Consider the following 14,903-nt stretch of genomic DNA (forward strand, 5'->3'; position numbering starts at 1 on the left):
AATGCCTGATACAGCACCAGAGTTTGAGTAAGTTTCTGTCATAAGTGTTCCAAAGAGTGTCCACCCTTCTCACGCACATGAAACTCTTTCTTCACCCTCCCCCTTCTTTAACTATAAGGCAGGCCAGAGAGCCGCGCAAACTTTCACTCCAGCTCTGCAGAGACACTCTGGTTCTCTGCTCGTTGCGCACTCGTCGACTCTGCAGCCTCCCTGCACCTATGAAGCCTCGGAGTAAAAGCTGCCAACCCCTCAATTTGATTCACTTCCTGTAGTCAGACTCCTTCCCAAAAGTGAAGAGAGGGGGGAAACGGGGAAAGGAAGGAATCTCTCTGTCCTAAATAAGGCTCTCTGCGGAGCGGCAATCGACTCCTCGCCTCTGCATAGCTTCATAACTTCTGTAGTTTGTGTCAGTGGCGGTCAGGTCGTCGCGTTTTAAAGAGAGGGAGAAAACAAAAAGCAATTCGCGTTAAAAGCAGAAGTGTACTCCAGTTACACTCGAATCCATGCACGGTACGGATGGTACAAGTTCTGACGCCCATCGCCGAGTCTGCTCCTGATTCCACGCACCGAGTTTGGGGACACTGTACGCTGTGAGACTCCTGGGGTTCATGTACTGGAAAAATGAAGTTTTGTCCCCTCTTTCAGGGGGAAATAAGATTCTGTCCGAAGGAATTCCCACGAAACAGGTACTAACACTTTGGAAATGGCTGAGCTTCAACTTTGTGCGTAAAAGGTTCAAATTGGAGAGGTACCCCACGTATGCACTGTTTGGGCCTTCACTATTTGGCTTCGGTGAATTAGCTTTTTAATAACTAATAAGGATGCAACAAGCAGCCTCGCTGTGGAATAATTCTGATTTACCAAATTATCTCTCTTCATTCTTGCGCATTCAGTAGATCTGGCTGGCTGCTGCAAAGAAACGCGCAGTTTATTTGCAGCCCGCAGCATCGTGCGTGCGTTTTGTTTTTGTCTCTCTGTGATGTCATAAGAATCACTGCTTGTGTACTGAGATCAGCTGCACGCGCCAGCCGCTGTGAAGAGGCACGCGCCTCTCTGTTATGAATAGCGTGATTTGCGGTCCGCGAGCCTCTCGAGCGCTGCCAATCCGCCCGAGAAGAATTGGATTTTAATTACAGCCATTAAAAATCAAATTTGCAATTCTTTGGGTGACCCGTTGCCTTTTTCTGATTGACAGCTGAAATTGACACTCCGGGTCCCTCTTATCCACAGCGTTTCAAGCTATTTGTAATTACAGGTAGTTTTTCCCCCCTCCACTCTCGTGTCCTGGATTGCGAAGAAAATACTATTATTCTGAGAGGCATGGGTTAAGGGGAAGGGAAAAATCAATCCAAATTGAAATAGCTTCATTAAAATGTGCCTTTTGTTGCGGGGCCCTTTTAACAGTTTTAACCGGGGTTTATTGTCAGGACGACGTTATATAGGAGTAGCCTTGAAGAGCTGTCTGCAAATGACTCCCGAGGATTTCTCAGCTGAAGATGAGACAGGAAAAGTGATGAAGACTTGCCCTTTACTGAACGTTGTCTTGTAGGTGATCTCCACCGAGCACCAGAGTACACCGGGAGCCTCGCGCTGCAGCGTGGACTCTAAACACGCGCCAATGGTGAGAGCTTTATTGCCTGTTTATGCCTTGAAAATGTCTGGATCTTTCAGTGCGCCTATCGCGCGCAGTAGCTGACCGCTCGGCCCCGCGCGCGCCCGGCGCATGCGGAGATATAGTCAGGATTCATGCAAATCTTTATTTTACATGTGTGACTGCATGCACGCGTCATGAAAATGGCGACAGCTTCACAACTGGCGCTGGTGGGGATGAGGATTATTCGGTGTGTTACTGAGCTGTGCTGATGCCCTCTTGCAGTCTCACTCGGACGGAGAATCCCAGCGGTCCAACATGGAGCGGGAGGACACTCGCTCGTCCCCCAGCACTCCGTCCACCCCGTCCGTGTGCTCGCCGACCTCCACCGCCAGCTCGGTGCCGTCCACCGGGAAGAACATGTGCGCCAGCTGCGGTCAGGAGATCCTGGACAGATACTTGCTGAAGGTGAGAGGCCGACCGTTCAGCCCTCGACTGAAACGGGCTGAAACCGTCTGGTCTGACCAGAAATTACTTTCTTCGAGGGGCGCCTTTTGTATTTGTTTACTTTTTTTAATGCTAGTATTAACACAGACAATAAATAGCTTGTCTTCACAAGACCAGCAGAGGCGAGAGAAGGAGGGTGCCATGTTGACCCTGTTTTTTTTTTGGACGGCTCTGCTGTGTTTTAGCGCTGAGGGCCTGAGCTTCAGTTCTTCTTACTGTTGCATTTACACAACAAACATAAGGCGGAGATAAAACTACAAAACCAAAGAGGGAAGGAATTTAAAAATATATAATATACATATATGTAAGCCTTCATATATATACCTTGATTTTATATATTTATAATTATTGTATGCACCTACAAAAATTCAGAGACTCTTAATAGTTAATTTAACTGTTTCTAAATTTTAGCGCTGTTATCTGCACCGTCAGATTTTCGGCACCAGAGCTGGAGCAGGTGACGGTGTTTGGGAGACCGCAGACACAACAGGGATGTTTTGGTTTTGACTGTTTTACAGCCTCGCTGTCAGTGCGCCCTGTCTCGTCGCGTGCGCTCGCGTGCTCCCAGCCAAAGCGCCCTTCAGTCCCGCGCAAATGGGTGCGCGTGTGTCAGGAAGCGTGATGATCATTAGCGCGTTGTCTGCCTCTGTTTTGATCTCAGTCTGCGGGACTGCAGGACGATGTCATGGGACACAATGTTTGGACAAGAAACAGCGTGACGCTCGTTTTATCCGCGTAGATTTAATTTTAGGCGAAATAAATATTTATTCTCTAAAATTATCCTCCTTTTCAAGATTAAATTAAAACTGAGAACATGTTATTTTTGTTGTTGTATCGAAGTCGAGGCCTATTAGGAAAATATCTGAAACTGTACTTTTTTTTTTTTTTTTTTTTTTTTTACAACTGGCTGAAAAAACGCTCCATGGAAAATATTTAGTAAGAATTTGTACACTATAAATAAATAAAAAAATGTAAGAAAATAGATCATTTCTGATCTTACATACTACATTAAAATCTCCTGTGCGCAGCATTTTTTTGGCCCGTTTAAAAAATAATAAGCTCTCTTTTTTTCTTGTCTTATTTTCTTGTGGCTCCGTATTTCTCGCTGGCCGCTGCTGTGAATAAATGTATGTGAATGAATCAACACCTACTGATTCCTAAATCAGGCTTCTTACAATAAATGATTCTTCGCCAGGCCTGGATGAAATCGCCATTTTTACAACTAAAGTTATGAATGCTTTTATAAGCAGTTCATCGAGCAGCACAAGGTCACAAGCTCCACTTTGAATAAAATCAAACGAGCTCATATGAACCAATAACTCAAATGAACACAGCACAAACGTGTATTGTGATTATGTTCATATTGTTCATGACCTTTTCTAACTGTGTTTTTACAGCCTTCGCAACTTTAATCATCATGTTAAATACTCAGAAAATGTTAACTGTTGTTACCTGTAAATCATTATTACAGATTGGTCACCTTTTTCTATGCCTTGCAACTATTATTATAATATATTTTTTTCATTTTTTTAAATAAAAGGTAAACAATTTAATGAAGACCATATACTGATATAAATTTTTGCCACTGTGTATAAATTATGGCTAAATGACTGTAAGATCATTATTAAGCATCACAGTTAGATATTGAAATGTTAAAGAAATGTTTTTTGTGTTGTATTGGATGATAATACTTTCAAAATATTATTATGTCAATATATACTCATAATCAAGCATTGCACAGTAGCTTTTTATGAATAATGAATATCATAGCCATGCATGTGCAGATTCATTACTCAGCAACACACACACACACACACACACACACACACACACACACACGCACACACACGCACACACACACACACGCACACACACACACACACACACACACACACACACACATATACACACACACACTGTATGTCCCTGCTGCAGTGATTTCTCATCAGTGTGTGTGTTTGACATGGATGCTGTCTGGTTGCAGGTGAACAACCTGATCTGGCACGTGCGCTGTCTGGAGTGTTCAGTCTGCAGGACGTCGCTACGGCAGCACAGCAGCTGCTACATCAAAAACAAAGAGATCTTCTGTAAAATGGATTATTTCAGGTAGGGTAAGTTTATGACCGTGTTTTCAAAATACCACGTCTACTCTGCCAACACAGGCCTCCCTCCCCTCGTCTGCATCTCGCTCTCTCTCTCTAACACACACACGCACACACACACACACACACACACACACACACACACACACACTTCCTTTGAGATGGATGCGGGTTGCCTCATGTATTCTTGAAAGACCTATTCAAAAACTCTCAAAGTCTGTAACAAAATAAAAGTCTTAGTGCATAGCTCAAAGATCCACGATTTTGTTATGGCTATCCAAAGCACAACATTTCCACGAACTACAAAAAGAATCTGAAGAATATCCAGTGTACCAGAATGCAGTTTTTAAAATTATCTGCTTTATAATGAAACACTTAATTAGGATTACTGTAGTTCTTGGAGGTTATATATGCTGTGTTTTTCGGGAGGATGTTTTTTTTCCATGTGTCACCAACTAAGAGCCTATCAGATTTTAAGTAGCAAACTGAAATAACATTGCATTATTTTAGTGATTCATTTCCCTGGAGCATGTCAGATCAGACTGGCCTGGACCTGTTATTATTTGTCCACTTGCTAGAAATCAACAGAGATGCTCGTTTGAGTGTGTCGCTCTTTGAGTTTAGTCAGTCCCTATCGGCAAACAAAGCATTAAGTGCAATGAAAACTCATAGAACAGAGAAAAAATTCTCTTCTCTTCTAATTGTGCTGTACATTAATGACCTTGGGTGCATCATCATCCATAAAATGTGAAAATAGAAAGATTTGTCTTCAAATTAAAACGGTTCTAATTATAAAACATGCCACGTCATTGTTACTAATTTCCATACAAAGTAAAATAAAATAAAACAAAACAAAAATGATAAAAATAATTCTGTCTGAGAGAGAGAGAGAGACTATGCTGAGTTATTGTGATTCAATTTACTGTCAGTTGTATTAATTCAACCAATACTGTGCATGTGTGTATGCAGCAGAGGAGGAATAAGTGACTGACTGATGGTTTTGCTCATAGATTTTTGATTCAAATTTTCACTCTGTGTGTTTGTGTGCTGTGTGTGTGTGTGTGTGTTTGTGTGTGTGTGTGTGTGAGTAAAAGAGAGAGAGAGAGTGTATTTGCGTGTGTGTGGTATCTGAGGTTAAATTGGGTTCACACCAGCAACAGCATATAGTACAATTCTGTCCTGTAGCCTGAAGCTAGTGTATCCATTGAATGGACACACATGCACGTCTGTGTGTGTGTGAGTGCTTGGACCTGTAAGTCAGCTTTGGTGTTTGTCTGATCGAAACCTGACACCAAGCCACCGCACTGAGGTTTATAATCACCAGCAATTAGTCGTCCTCCACCCCAGACCCTCAGGCCTCCAGACCAGCAATTAGACCGCCCCGAGTGCCCGGTCAGCATGTTTCTGATCTGAATGTGACTCCTATCCAAACTAAAAACGCACACGCCGAGACAGATATGTGCACACTTACACATGGACACACACCTAAATACGAAGGCAGGAATATGAAACATTTACATGCACAAATTAGCAAGAATGCACTGGACACATTGCCTCCTTGTACAGCTCAAAAGAACGTACACACCCTTGCATGCTGACACAGCCACACACACATAAACATACACTGGGATCTATGTTTATTTATGTATGTCCAGCAGCTGCCAATCATTTTGCTCATTTTTTTTTCCCGGAGATTTTTGTGTTTGCTCTGCCACATCATAATAATATTCTACCTGACCCGTCTCCATTTAAATGCTCTCTCACCATTCACCCCTCTTACCCTCAACGCTGCTCCCCGAGCCAGTATGAAACATGCACAGTGGATCTAAATTATTAGAAAGCGGTAATGAGCAGTACAGATGTAGCTGTCACTGGGTCACATATTATATGCTCATCAGAGACTTACCCTGTAATGATTTGAAATACAGTAATTGTGATTACAAAGCATGCCTGAATAAAGAAGCGGTTCATACTAGTTGTTGACCAACCAAGATCAGAATGAGTTTCACCATGAATTTCCAAAGGATTACTGCACATTAAAGACACACCACAGACTGCAGAAATTCATACAGCAGCTTTGTGTCAGATGCACTCTGGCTAACTCAAGCTAGCTGCTGAGCCACGGCTAGCCTTGGCTAAAGCTAATTTACCCCCACTTTCCTGCCAGTTTCCTGTAATTGAAAAAGCTAAATGAGCAAACATCATAATAACTAAATTTGTTATACCTCTTAAATAAGGTACTAACTAAATCTAAACGGAGGAGAAAAAACATACAAATTAGCCCAAATCTAACCATTCAAGCTTAGCAGAGGAGCAGTGAATGCTATATGATGGTACGCACTACAGTTGCTTTTCTATGCATGGACTACACATCAAAACAACCACCATCAAAAGATGTAAAACTGTTAATTTAGTCAGTTTCAGTTTCCAACCTCTCTGTGGAATGACTATACACCATTTGCTATGTAGAGGGACGAGTGATAACATGTTTGATAGGGCTGCAACTAACTATTATTTTCAATTCTCGATTAATCAATTAGTTGTTTGTTCTAAAAAATGTCAGGAAAGGGTGAAAAACGTTGATCAGTGTTTCCCAAAGCCCAAGATGACGTTCTCAAATGTCTCGTCTTGTCCACAACCCGAAGATATTCAGTTTTCTGTCATAAAGGAGGAAAGGAACCACAAAATATTAACATTTAAGATGGAATCAGATATTTTTTCTTGAAAAATTAAACAAACTGATCAATTGATTATCAAAATAGTTGGTAATTAATTTAGAATAGTTGACAGCTAATTGATTAATAGCTGTAGCTCTAATTTGATACTCTGGATACACTGAAGGTCAGTGAAGAAAACATTTTCTACTCAATATGTTTACAATCTCTGGAGAAAAACCCTCATTTACATAATAATGCATGTAGGTTTAGATTTGATTTCCTTGTAAATCACTGTGGAAAGTGAGAAATTATTTAGAAAACCTTGTAGTAACAGTGAAGCTTTGCTGCAGGACCGGGGTCTATACAATGGTTACCTCTGTAAATATAAACTGTAATCTGGGTTTAGGCCAGATTTAAACTAGGCTAAACACCACTGCGAGTCCAGATCCTCTGGGCTGGTTTCAAACCTCTGGAGATATTTCTTCATCTGTGTCAGCCTCTCATCTGGCTTTGGACTGACAGCTACTTTAATGGGGCGTAATAGCAGGAAATCAGAGTGGGTTTCCCTCCATATACGTGTGTGTGTGTGTGTTTGTATGGGGGGGAGGGAGCTGGTGTGTATATGTCGGCATAAGAGGCACAGGACAGAGCAAACGCTGTGCTCTTAAACCTATGTCAGGCCTCAGGGGTTTGCACACACACACACACACACACACACACACACACACACACAGGCAAGCCATTTCTTTATCAGCCTCCTCCCCTGACCCCCCTCGCCTCTCTGCACCCCTCCCTCGCCTCGCTCCGTAGAAACATCATCCTCGTCCGTGAGCTGCAGGCCACACAGGAAGTTGCATTGCTGCACTAATCAGGGGCACCCTGGGATACTGACAGTGTAACCAGAGTCCATGTACGTAGGGAACTTTGTGGGTGAGATGTGTACATGTGTGCATGTGTATGCATATCTGTGCGTGTGTGTGTGTGTGTGTGTGTATTGTAATAACAATTATTCATCAGCCCACCTCTGGTTAGCTGATTATGTCACCATAGCAACAAAGATGAGTAACCGGTACAGTGATTTGAGCTTTATTAAGAACTGAACGAATTAGAATTATAATAAGACATCTGTCACACAGTGCTACACATTTAGATAAAGCCTGCTCTGGCAAAGCACTGAAATAGATTATTCATTTTGTAAAGCAGACTGGTTATTATAAAGAAAACTGCCTGTGTTAGCAGTTATTGCATCCTTGAAGAACAGAGCACACACATTTCAAGGTTTCTTTTGTGCACTTAATGTGTTAAAGCTGATAACAAATCTGTCAAAAGAAGATGTAAAGTATTTTATGGCATCTTAGATTCTCATTCAAAGTCCTAACAGGAACCGAACGTCTTAAAACCACACAGTCAAGCAAGAAATCTCTGAGGACAAATCTAATAAACATTAGAGTATTCTCATAGCACATCAGAAATAATGCAAAAAACGTGTACCTCCTCAAGCTGCAGTTTCAGCAGCAGGTGAATTAGTGTTAAAAAAAGAAAAGATTAGACGAAAGAAGGAGCAAATAGGAGAGGTCTGGGGGAAAGGGGAGTCTTGCGGTGTAGGATTTTCCCTCCTGTGAGTGATAGAGGAGGCCGTGAGGAGTGACATTGCTCCAAAATAAACACCAGGTTTTTGGTACAAAGACAAAACGAGATGCAAAAAAAAAAAGAGGTAGAGGGGGAGGAAGGGTCATGGGAGATGTAGATGGAGGGGGGGGGGGGGGGGTTTAAAACAAGGGATGATTTGCAGCTTTTCTGGGTCCTGTCTCGGAGCATGAAACTGACAAGCTGTCATGCCAGATTAGCCGCAGTGTTCCACAATGTTTTCCTCTTTACTGTAGGAACAGGCTGGAATTCTCCATAACAGTCTGAAATGATACGCACGTACAGTACAGCAAGCCCTGGAGTCGATTTGTCTCCGGAATGGCTTTATTGGGTTATAAGAGGTTTTCTGGTCAAGTTGCACATATCTGTGACAACTTAAGTCCTCTGTAAGTGCTATGCCAGCTAATTGTATTTCAAGGTCACCACAAAGACTTTTTTCCCCATGGTTTCACTGCTCTGATGCTGAACTGTATTGGTTTGTTGTGAGGAATGCCAGGCCTGGCAAAACATAGACTTTCTGTTTTTTATTTGGGCATCGTTGTGTTAATGAAATATAGTCACCTGACAGCGATAATTAGGAAAAGGAAGGAAGATGCGGGGTGAGACGTAAGAAGCCAATCCTCAAACAGTAGGCGTTTAAAGATGACCTATAAATATTCTTTACCAGACTACATGCAGGAGCTTCAGGCCAACAAGCCTCATATACATGAGGAGGGGTACGAGTTTGTGAGATGTCAGGGCGATAGTATGCTTTCATCCCAGATAGAGTGGACTTGAGTGCACTGATGCTCTGCCAAACCCACTCACTTGGCAACCCTCGCGTTCTCTGCCCCCCCAGCCCCCCCCCCCCCCCCCCCCCCCCTCTCTCTTTGCCATCGACGCTCTTTACTCTGCCATTTCCCTCAGCCACTTACTTCCTCTCTCCATGTCTGCTCTTTTCATCCTGCCCTCACCAGCTCTTGCCTCCTTCATACCTTTCAACTACTGACTGCTCTTTGAATTTGGCTCGTGTTTGTGATGCTGCACTTGTGTGAGTTAATCTTTATCTCTGCTGGCTCTGCTGAAATAGGACGAAGAGGAAGTCACTACACGCGTCAGGAAAAATATTGAGTTGGGCGTTCTTAATATCTGTGTCAGAGCCTGTTTCACAGAGCAATCCACCAATATGGAAACGTTTCTAATTCAAGCTAAAACCAGGCTGTGGATTTGGCTGTTCTTCTTCTTGGTCCCCAGCTTTACCCTTGAGGCAGTATTTCTTCGCAGGCTGCCTCCTTCACCAGAATTGGCAGCTGTTGACCCCAACAATGGCTCTTAACCTAACCATAACCTTCTCAAACCTAAAGCGTTTCATACCCATTAAACTCATAATGTGCTCCTTAAACGACAATCGTAATCTCTTTTGCTTCTGGTGTAAACAGGAAATTTGGATTATATTTCGGCTGTATTAAAGTGGAGCTTTTGTTTTTGTTTTTTTGGATACTCCACAGTGCCAGCTGCTCGGTTAAATAAGGCTGGTGATATTTTCTATTTTGCGTATTTTTAACAAATCCCATTTAAAGACCAAAACTAACTAAGTACTGTTTGTGTAGACAAAGTGTAATAAATCTTATTCCTCTCTACCGTAGCCCTCCATTGTTGTACTTAAACTATTAAAAACACATAAATGAGCCATATTGTCGCATTAGGTCACATGTTTTTGTTTTTATCACGATGAACATGGGCACTGTAGCTTACTTTGAGTCATTTCTACACCATCCCGGTGCTGTAAATAATCCCTAAAATACCAAATGTGTCTTAATTGGCATCTGAAACACTACCCCCTCAAATGCTTTGTTCACTCTATGAATGAAACGTTTGAAAAATTACAGGAACCACTCTGCCTTTAAAAAAAAAATGAAACCACACATTTGTGACCCAGTTTAAAAATTTGCATCTTCACACAAGGATTAAACGGGACTGGGGAAGTCAAAAAATATTGAGAGGGGGAATAATGCATTGTTGGTTTTGGTCTTTTCATGGGATTAGCTGACAGTAAAGAAAATACAGAATGACACCAGACTTATCCTTATCTTAATAATGAAATAACCTTCACGCACCTCACACACTTATCTCTGAGATTATGAATGTAAACCTATGGCAGTCTTTGTCTCTGCCCTCGTGCTCTTTCACCCTTTTATTTGTCTCATTCTGCCCTCAGTCACATTTATACACATTCAGATATTTCAAATGAAGAGAGCGTGTTTATTCAGACATTAATATCTCACTTGGAGCTCAGGAGGAGTTGTCTAAAAGCATTTGCTGACTCTTTCCTCTCTCTGTCTGTAACTTTCTGCCTGTTTATCTTTCATCGTCTGCCTCTGCGCCCCTCAACCCTCAACGCCACCCACCCATAGAGAACAGTAAGTCAGGTGGTTTAGGTTTATATGCCGCCTGACCTCACTGTTGCTATCAGTTACAGCGGGGCGATCAGAAGTGATGTCATCCAAGTCTTTCTTCATCCTCCACTGTGTGTAAAACCACCCCAGTCTACATGTGTGTTGGTGTGTTCCCTGTTTTGTGTGTGTGTGTACATGTCAGGGCCTTCATGCATCAGCCAGGAAATTGCAGGTGTTGGTTTGTTTGCATTCAAGGCTCAGCTTGCAGCCGCAGTCAGGAGTCTTTTCTGAAGGTCATATCCTCCTGCAAGGTTTCTTCTTTAAATCCTTTGAGTTCTGCCCAAACTTTAAGTTTAAAAACACTTATTTTCAACTTCATCTCTCTCAGAATATTCTTTAAGAAAAGCTCTTCTGTGCATTTTTATATCTATGTGAGTACAATCTGGAAGTGGCCTTCAGGTCCGATTTAAAATGTGATTTCCTCTACTGCACTGTTGCTTTTACCACATCTACGTCTCACTAATTCCTAGTTCTGTTTCTCTCTCTCCTGCTTCTCCTCCTCTGCCTCTGTTCTCCTTTTTCTCTCCCTCGCAGTAGGTTTGGTACTAAGTGTGCCCGCTGTGGGCGGCAGATATACGCCAGCGACTGGGTGCGCCGTGCACGGGGAAATGCATACCACTTGGCATGTTTTGCGTGCTACTCGTGTAAGAGGCAGTTGTCCACGGGAGAGGAGTTTGGCTTGGTGGAGGAGAAGGTCCTGTGTAGGATCCACTACGACACCATGGTGGAGAACCTCAAACGAGCGGCTGAGAGTGGTGAGTAGTGGTTCTGGCAAATTTACTGAAAAGTTTCTCTGTGGCTGTGCAGATGTTTGCTCAGGAATCCTCCCAAATGAGAGGTTATCTGAATTATGACTTTTAATATATTTCACATCGCCTGCAAAATTTGCCTGTGCACCATTTACTACGTCTTAAAACATTTATTTTAACACTAATGATGATTTAATATGTCTGGCCTGCTTCTTTCTGATTTCTCAGTGGTTCTAATGGATGCCAACATAATGAGTGGATTACTAGGTTATGTTGCAAGAGCTCAAAGTTGGGCCTCAGCTGAGGAAAAACTAAAAAAGACCTTTTATACTATGGTGTCCAGGTCCTCTGGTTCAAATACGTCTCTTGGTTTTGGTCATTTTAAATTGCTATCCAGCACATTTGTCTGTCATCTCACGTGTCTGCTGTTATGTTTTTCAGGCAATGGTATCACATTAGAAGGAGCGGTTCCAACAGAACAAGACAGTCAACCCAAACCGGCCAAAAGGGCTCGCACATCGTTCACTGCAGAGCAGCTACAGGTCAGACACGCACTGCACCAATCTCAGCTGAAAAACCAAAGTGTTTCCACGACAATTTGCATCTTATTTTTGAAAATATGCAGCCCTCTCACCACATTTTAACCCTAAATCCATGGTCTTTGTAATAAATTGATTTCAGCAACATCTTATTTCATGCTTATGTTTTGTCTCAATATGCAGATCATGCAGGCTCAGTTCGCCCAGGACAACAATCCAGATGCCCAGACGCTACAGAAACTAGCCGATATGACAGGCCTCAGCAGAAGAGTTATACAGGTCAGTGCACACACATCCACACTCATCTGCTCTTATGTTATGGTGCGGTTGTAGCTGTATGAATTGAAGTAACATAGTAGTAAAATGTGCAGATGTGCGTAGTCATATAAAGATATTTTTCCAGTTCTGTCTTTTGTGACCATCATTTATGATTTCGCAAAAATGTTCTTTGTGAAATAAATCAGCATATGCTTTTGCAAGAATGTAGCTACATGATGTACATTGCGTCTTCATAGGTGTGGTTTCAAAACTGCAGAGCAAGACATAAAAAGCACACGCCCCAGCACAGTGGGGCTCCCCAAGGTCATCCCCAGTCCAGGATACCCTCGTCCCTGCCTGATGAGCTGCATTACTCCCCTTTTGGCAGTCCTGAGCGGGCACGCATGGTGGCCCTTCACGGGTACATTGACAGTAAGTTGTTTACTTTTGTGCGGAAAATAGTGGCACAAACCTTTCAGCTTACTGTTAGTACATTTAAATGCTATTAGGCATTTTTTAAACTTATTTCACAATTTTAAAATCCTTTTTGGATGTCTTTTGTGTTCTCCAGGTCACCCCTTCTCCGTGTTGACCTCCCAGAGTCTCCCTCACCAGGCCATGTCGCTGCCCCAGCTCCCCCTCAGCCGCTAGCGCTCCACCATTACAACCCTTATGACCCCTAAACCTCCGGATCCTAACCCTTGATCTCCCATCGCTGACGTCTGCAGACCTGACCCGGAGGTCACGCAGGAGTCAGCTTGGAGTAACGTCACATCTTACCGGAGCCTCTTAGAAACAGAAAAACTGAAGGAAGAGGAAAAATTAAGACACATCCGTCCTTATGTTTTCTTTCTTTATGAGGACGGGAATATCTCACCTGCAGCCACTCTGTCAAAAATGAGCATGAAGCATTTATCATTAGCAGGAACTCACTGACTGTATTTTACACCACCTAAAGGACCAATTTTGCTTCACATGTACAGCATCCTCCACTCTATTCATCCACCCTCTGACTTGAGGGTGGTGGGAATTTTCAAAGGATGAAACTGACCATGGAAGCAGGACTGAAGTCTCTTGAGTGATGCCAGAATACTGAAGATAAACAAAGGGGAAAATTTAAGGGGGAACTGTCATTGTGGCCTAAGGGCCAGGCACACACAGTAGACCACATTAGAGGTAAGACACCTCCCTCTTTTCTCTCTAAGCAACCATGAAGGAAACCTACATGTAAATTAATATGTTGACTGTTGAAATATTCTCTTTAGGAATGACTTTGTGACTTTATGACATCTCAAAAAACAGAAACTTCCCAGTTAAATTTTTGGTCAATTTTCCACTGAAATGAGGTGTAGAATTAGATTTCTTGTTACAGAATGAAAATATTGTGTGCCTTATCTTTTCCATTAATATCCACAACTGTAGTTATTTACGACAGTGAATCAGCTAATTAAAATTCCAGCCTGTCATTCGTCACTTAACAAAGATTTGAGTGTTTTTTAATTTAATTGTGTAGAACCAATTAGGAGAATTTGAGGAAAATTACAATATTTGTCCACAGACAGCATCTTGACTGTTTATCATGAAGGAAAACCATAAAGCACAATGTCTGGGCTTGTGTATTATTAAATTATGGCTGTAACATTAGAAGCAGGAGCTGACAGATTTTAAGACGCCACAATGCTGTTACATTTCTTGAAACTGACAGAGAAACAGAGGGAAGTCTGAGCCCACTCTTCAAACTTCACTTTTCTACAAAATCAGACATGTTACAAGTTACATATTTTCATTCACATTTCCAAACAAATATATTGTCACTAATTTATGATTTCTAAGGTTGCTTGTTCAGCCTCTCTCTCTCTCTCTCTCTCTCTCTCTCTCTCTCTCTCTGTGTGTGTGTGTGTGTGTGTGTGTCTTTTGCAAGAGGATGGAAAAGGCAGAGTGTTGGTGCATTGGTACAATATGGACAATATGAAACCGAGTGGGGTTGTACATGTGGGTGTTTCTGTGTGTGTGTGTGTGTGTGTACTGCCAGGGGTAGACAGTGTGCATTTGTATTTTCGTGCCATGGCCATTGTGTGAAGAACAGGATCCAACAAGACCTCAATGTCCTTGTATTTATTGAGATGGTAAATCCCTGTAAAGCACTTTTTTTCCCCTCTGAAATTGTTTTGTTTCGTTAAAAAACATGAAATAAAATGAAACAAAAAATTTTATTTGATAGACTGTGCATCATAAATGTTTTGTGTACTAAAATGCAATAAAATAGAATGTGATATTTTGTGGTTCTGCATCATTTTTGAGAATAAATAATAATAATGAAGCAATAACTCACTTTTATTTTCCCAAACAATGTGTGTGGCATAAAGCGAGTTAGATATCTTAAAAACTGGTGGGTATGTGAATTTTTAACATACAAAA

At 42.0% G+C, this 14,903-nt stretch overlaps 1 protein-coding gene across 2 annotated transcripts; it reads left to right on the forward strand.

Annotated features, from left to right (window-relative positions):
- Window positions 1-179: 179 nt before the first annotated feature.
- Window positions 180-14,816, forward strand: lhx6a (LIM homeobox 6a). 2 transcript variants are annotated; one of them, XM_041960129.1, is made up of 9 exons: window positions 180-686; window positions 1,550-1,621; window positions 1,877-2,059; window positions 4,083-4,204; window positions 11,474-11,694; window positions 12,130-12,230; window positions 12,411-12,506; window positions 12,743-12,917; window positions 13,057-14,816. In XM_041960129.1, the coding sequence occupies exons 1-9, from the start codon at window positions 609-611 to the stop codon at window positions 13,134-13,136; spliced, it is 1,128 nt and encodes a 375-aa protein (XP_041816063.1). In that variant the 5' UTR covers window positions 180-608; the 3' UTR covers window positions 13,137-14,816. The 2 variants fall into 2 exon arrangements, with proteins under 2 accessions (XP_041816063.1, XP_041816064.1); XM_041960130.1 differs by lacking the exon at window positions 13,057-14,816 and having other exon boundaries at window positions 12,763-12,883.
- Window positions 14,817-14,903: the final 87 nt, after the last annotated feature.

Source organism: Chelmon rostratus, chromosome 19 (assembly GCF_017976325.1).
Source record: "Chelmon rostratus isolate fCheRos1 chromosome 19, fCheRos1.pri, whole genome shotgun sequence".
Taxonomy (NCBI): Eukaryota; Metazoa; Chordata; class Actinopteri; order Chaetodontiformes; family Chaetodontidae; genus Chelmon; species Chelmon rostratus.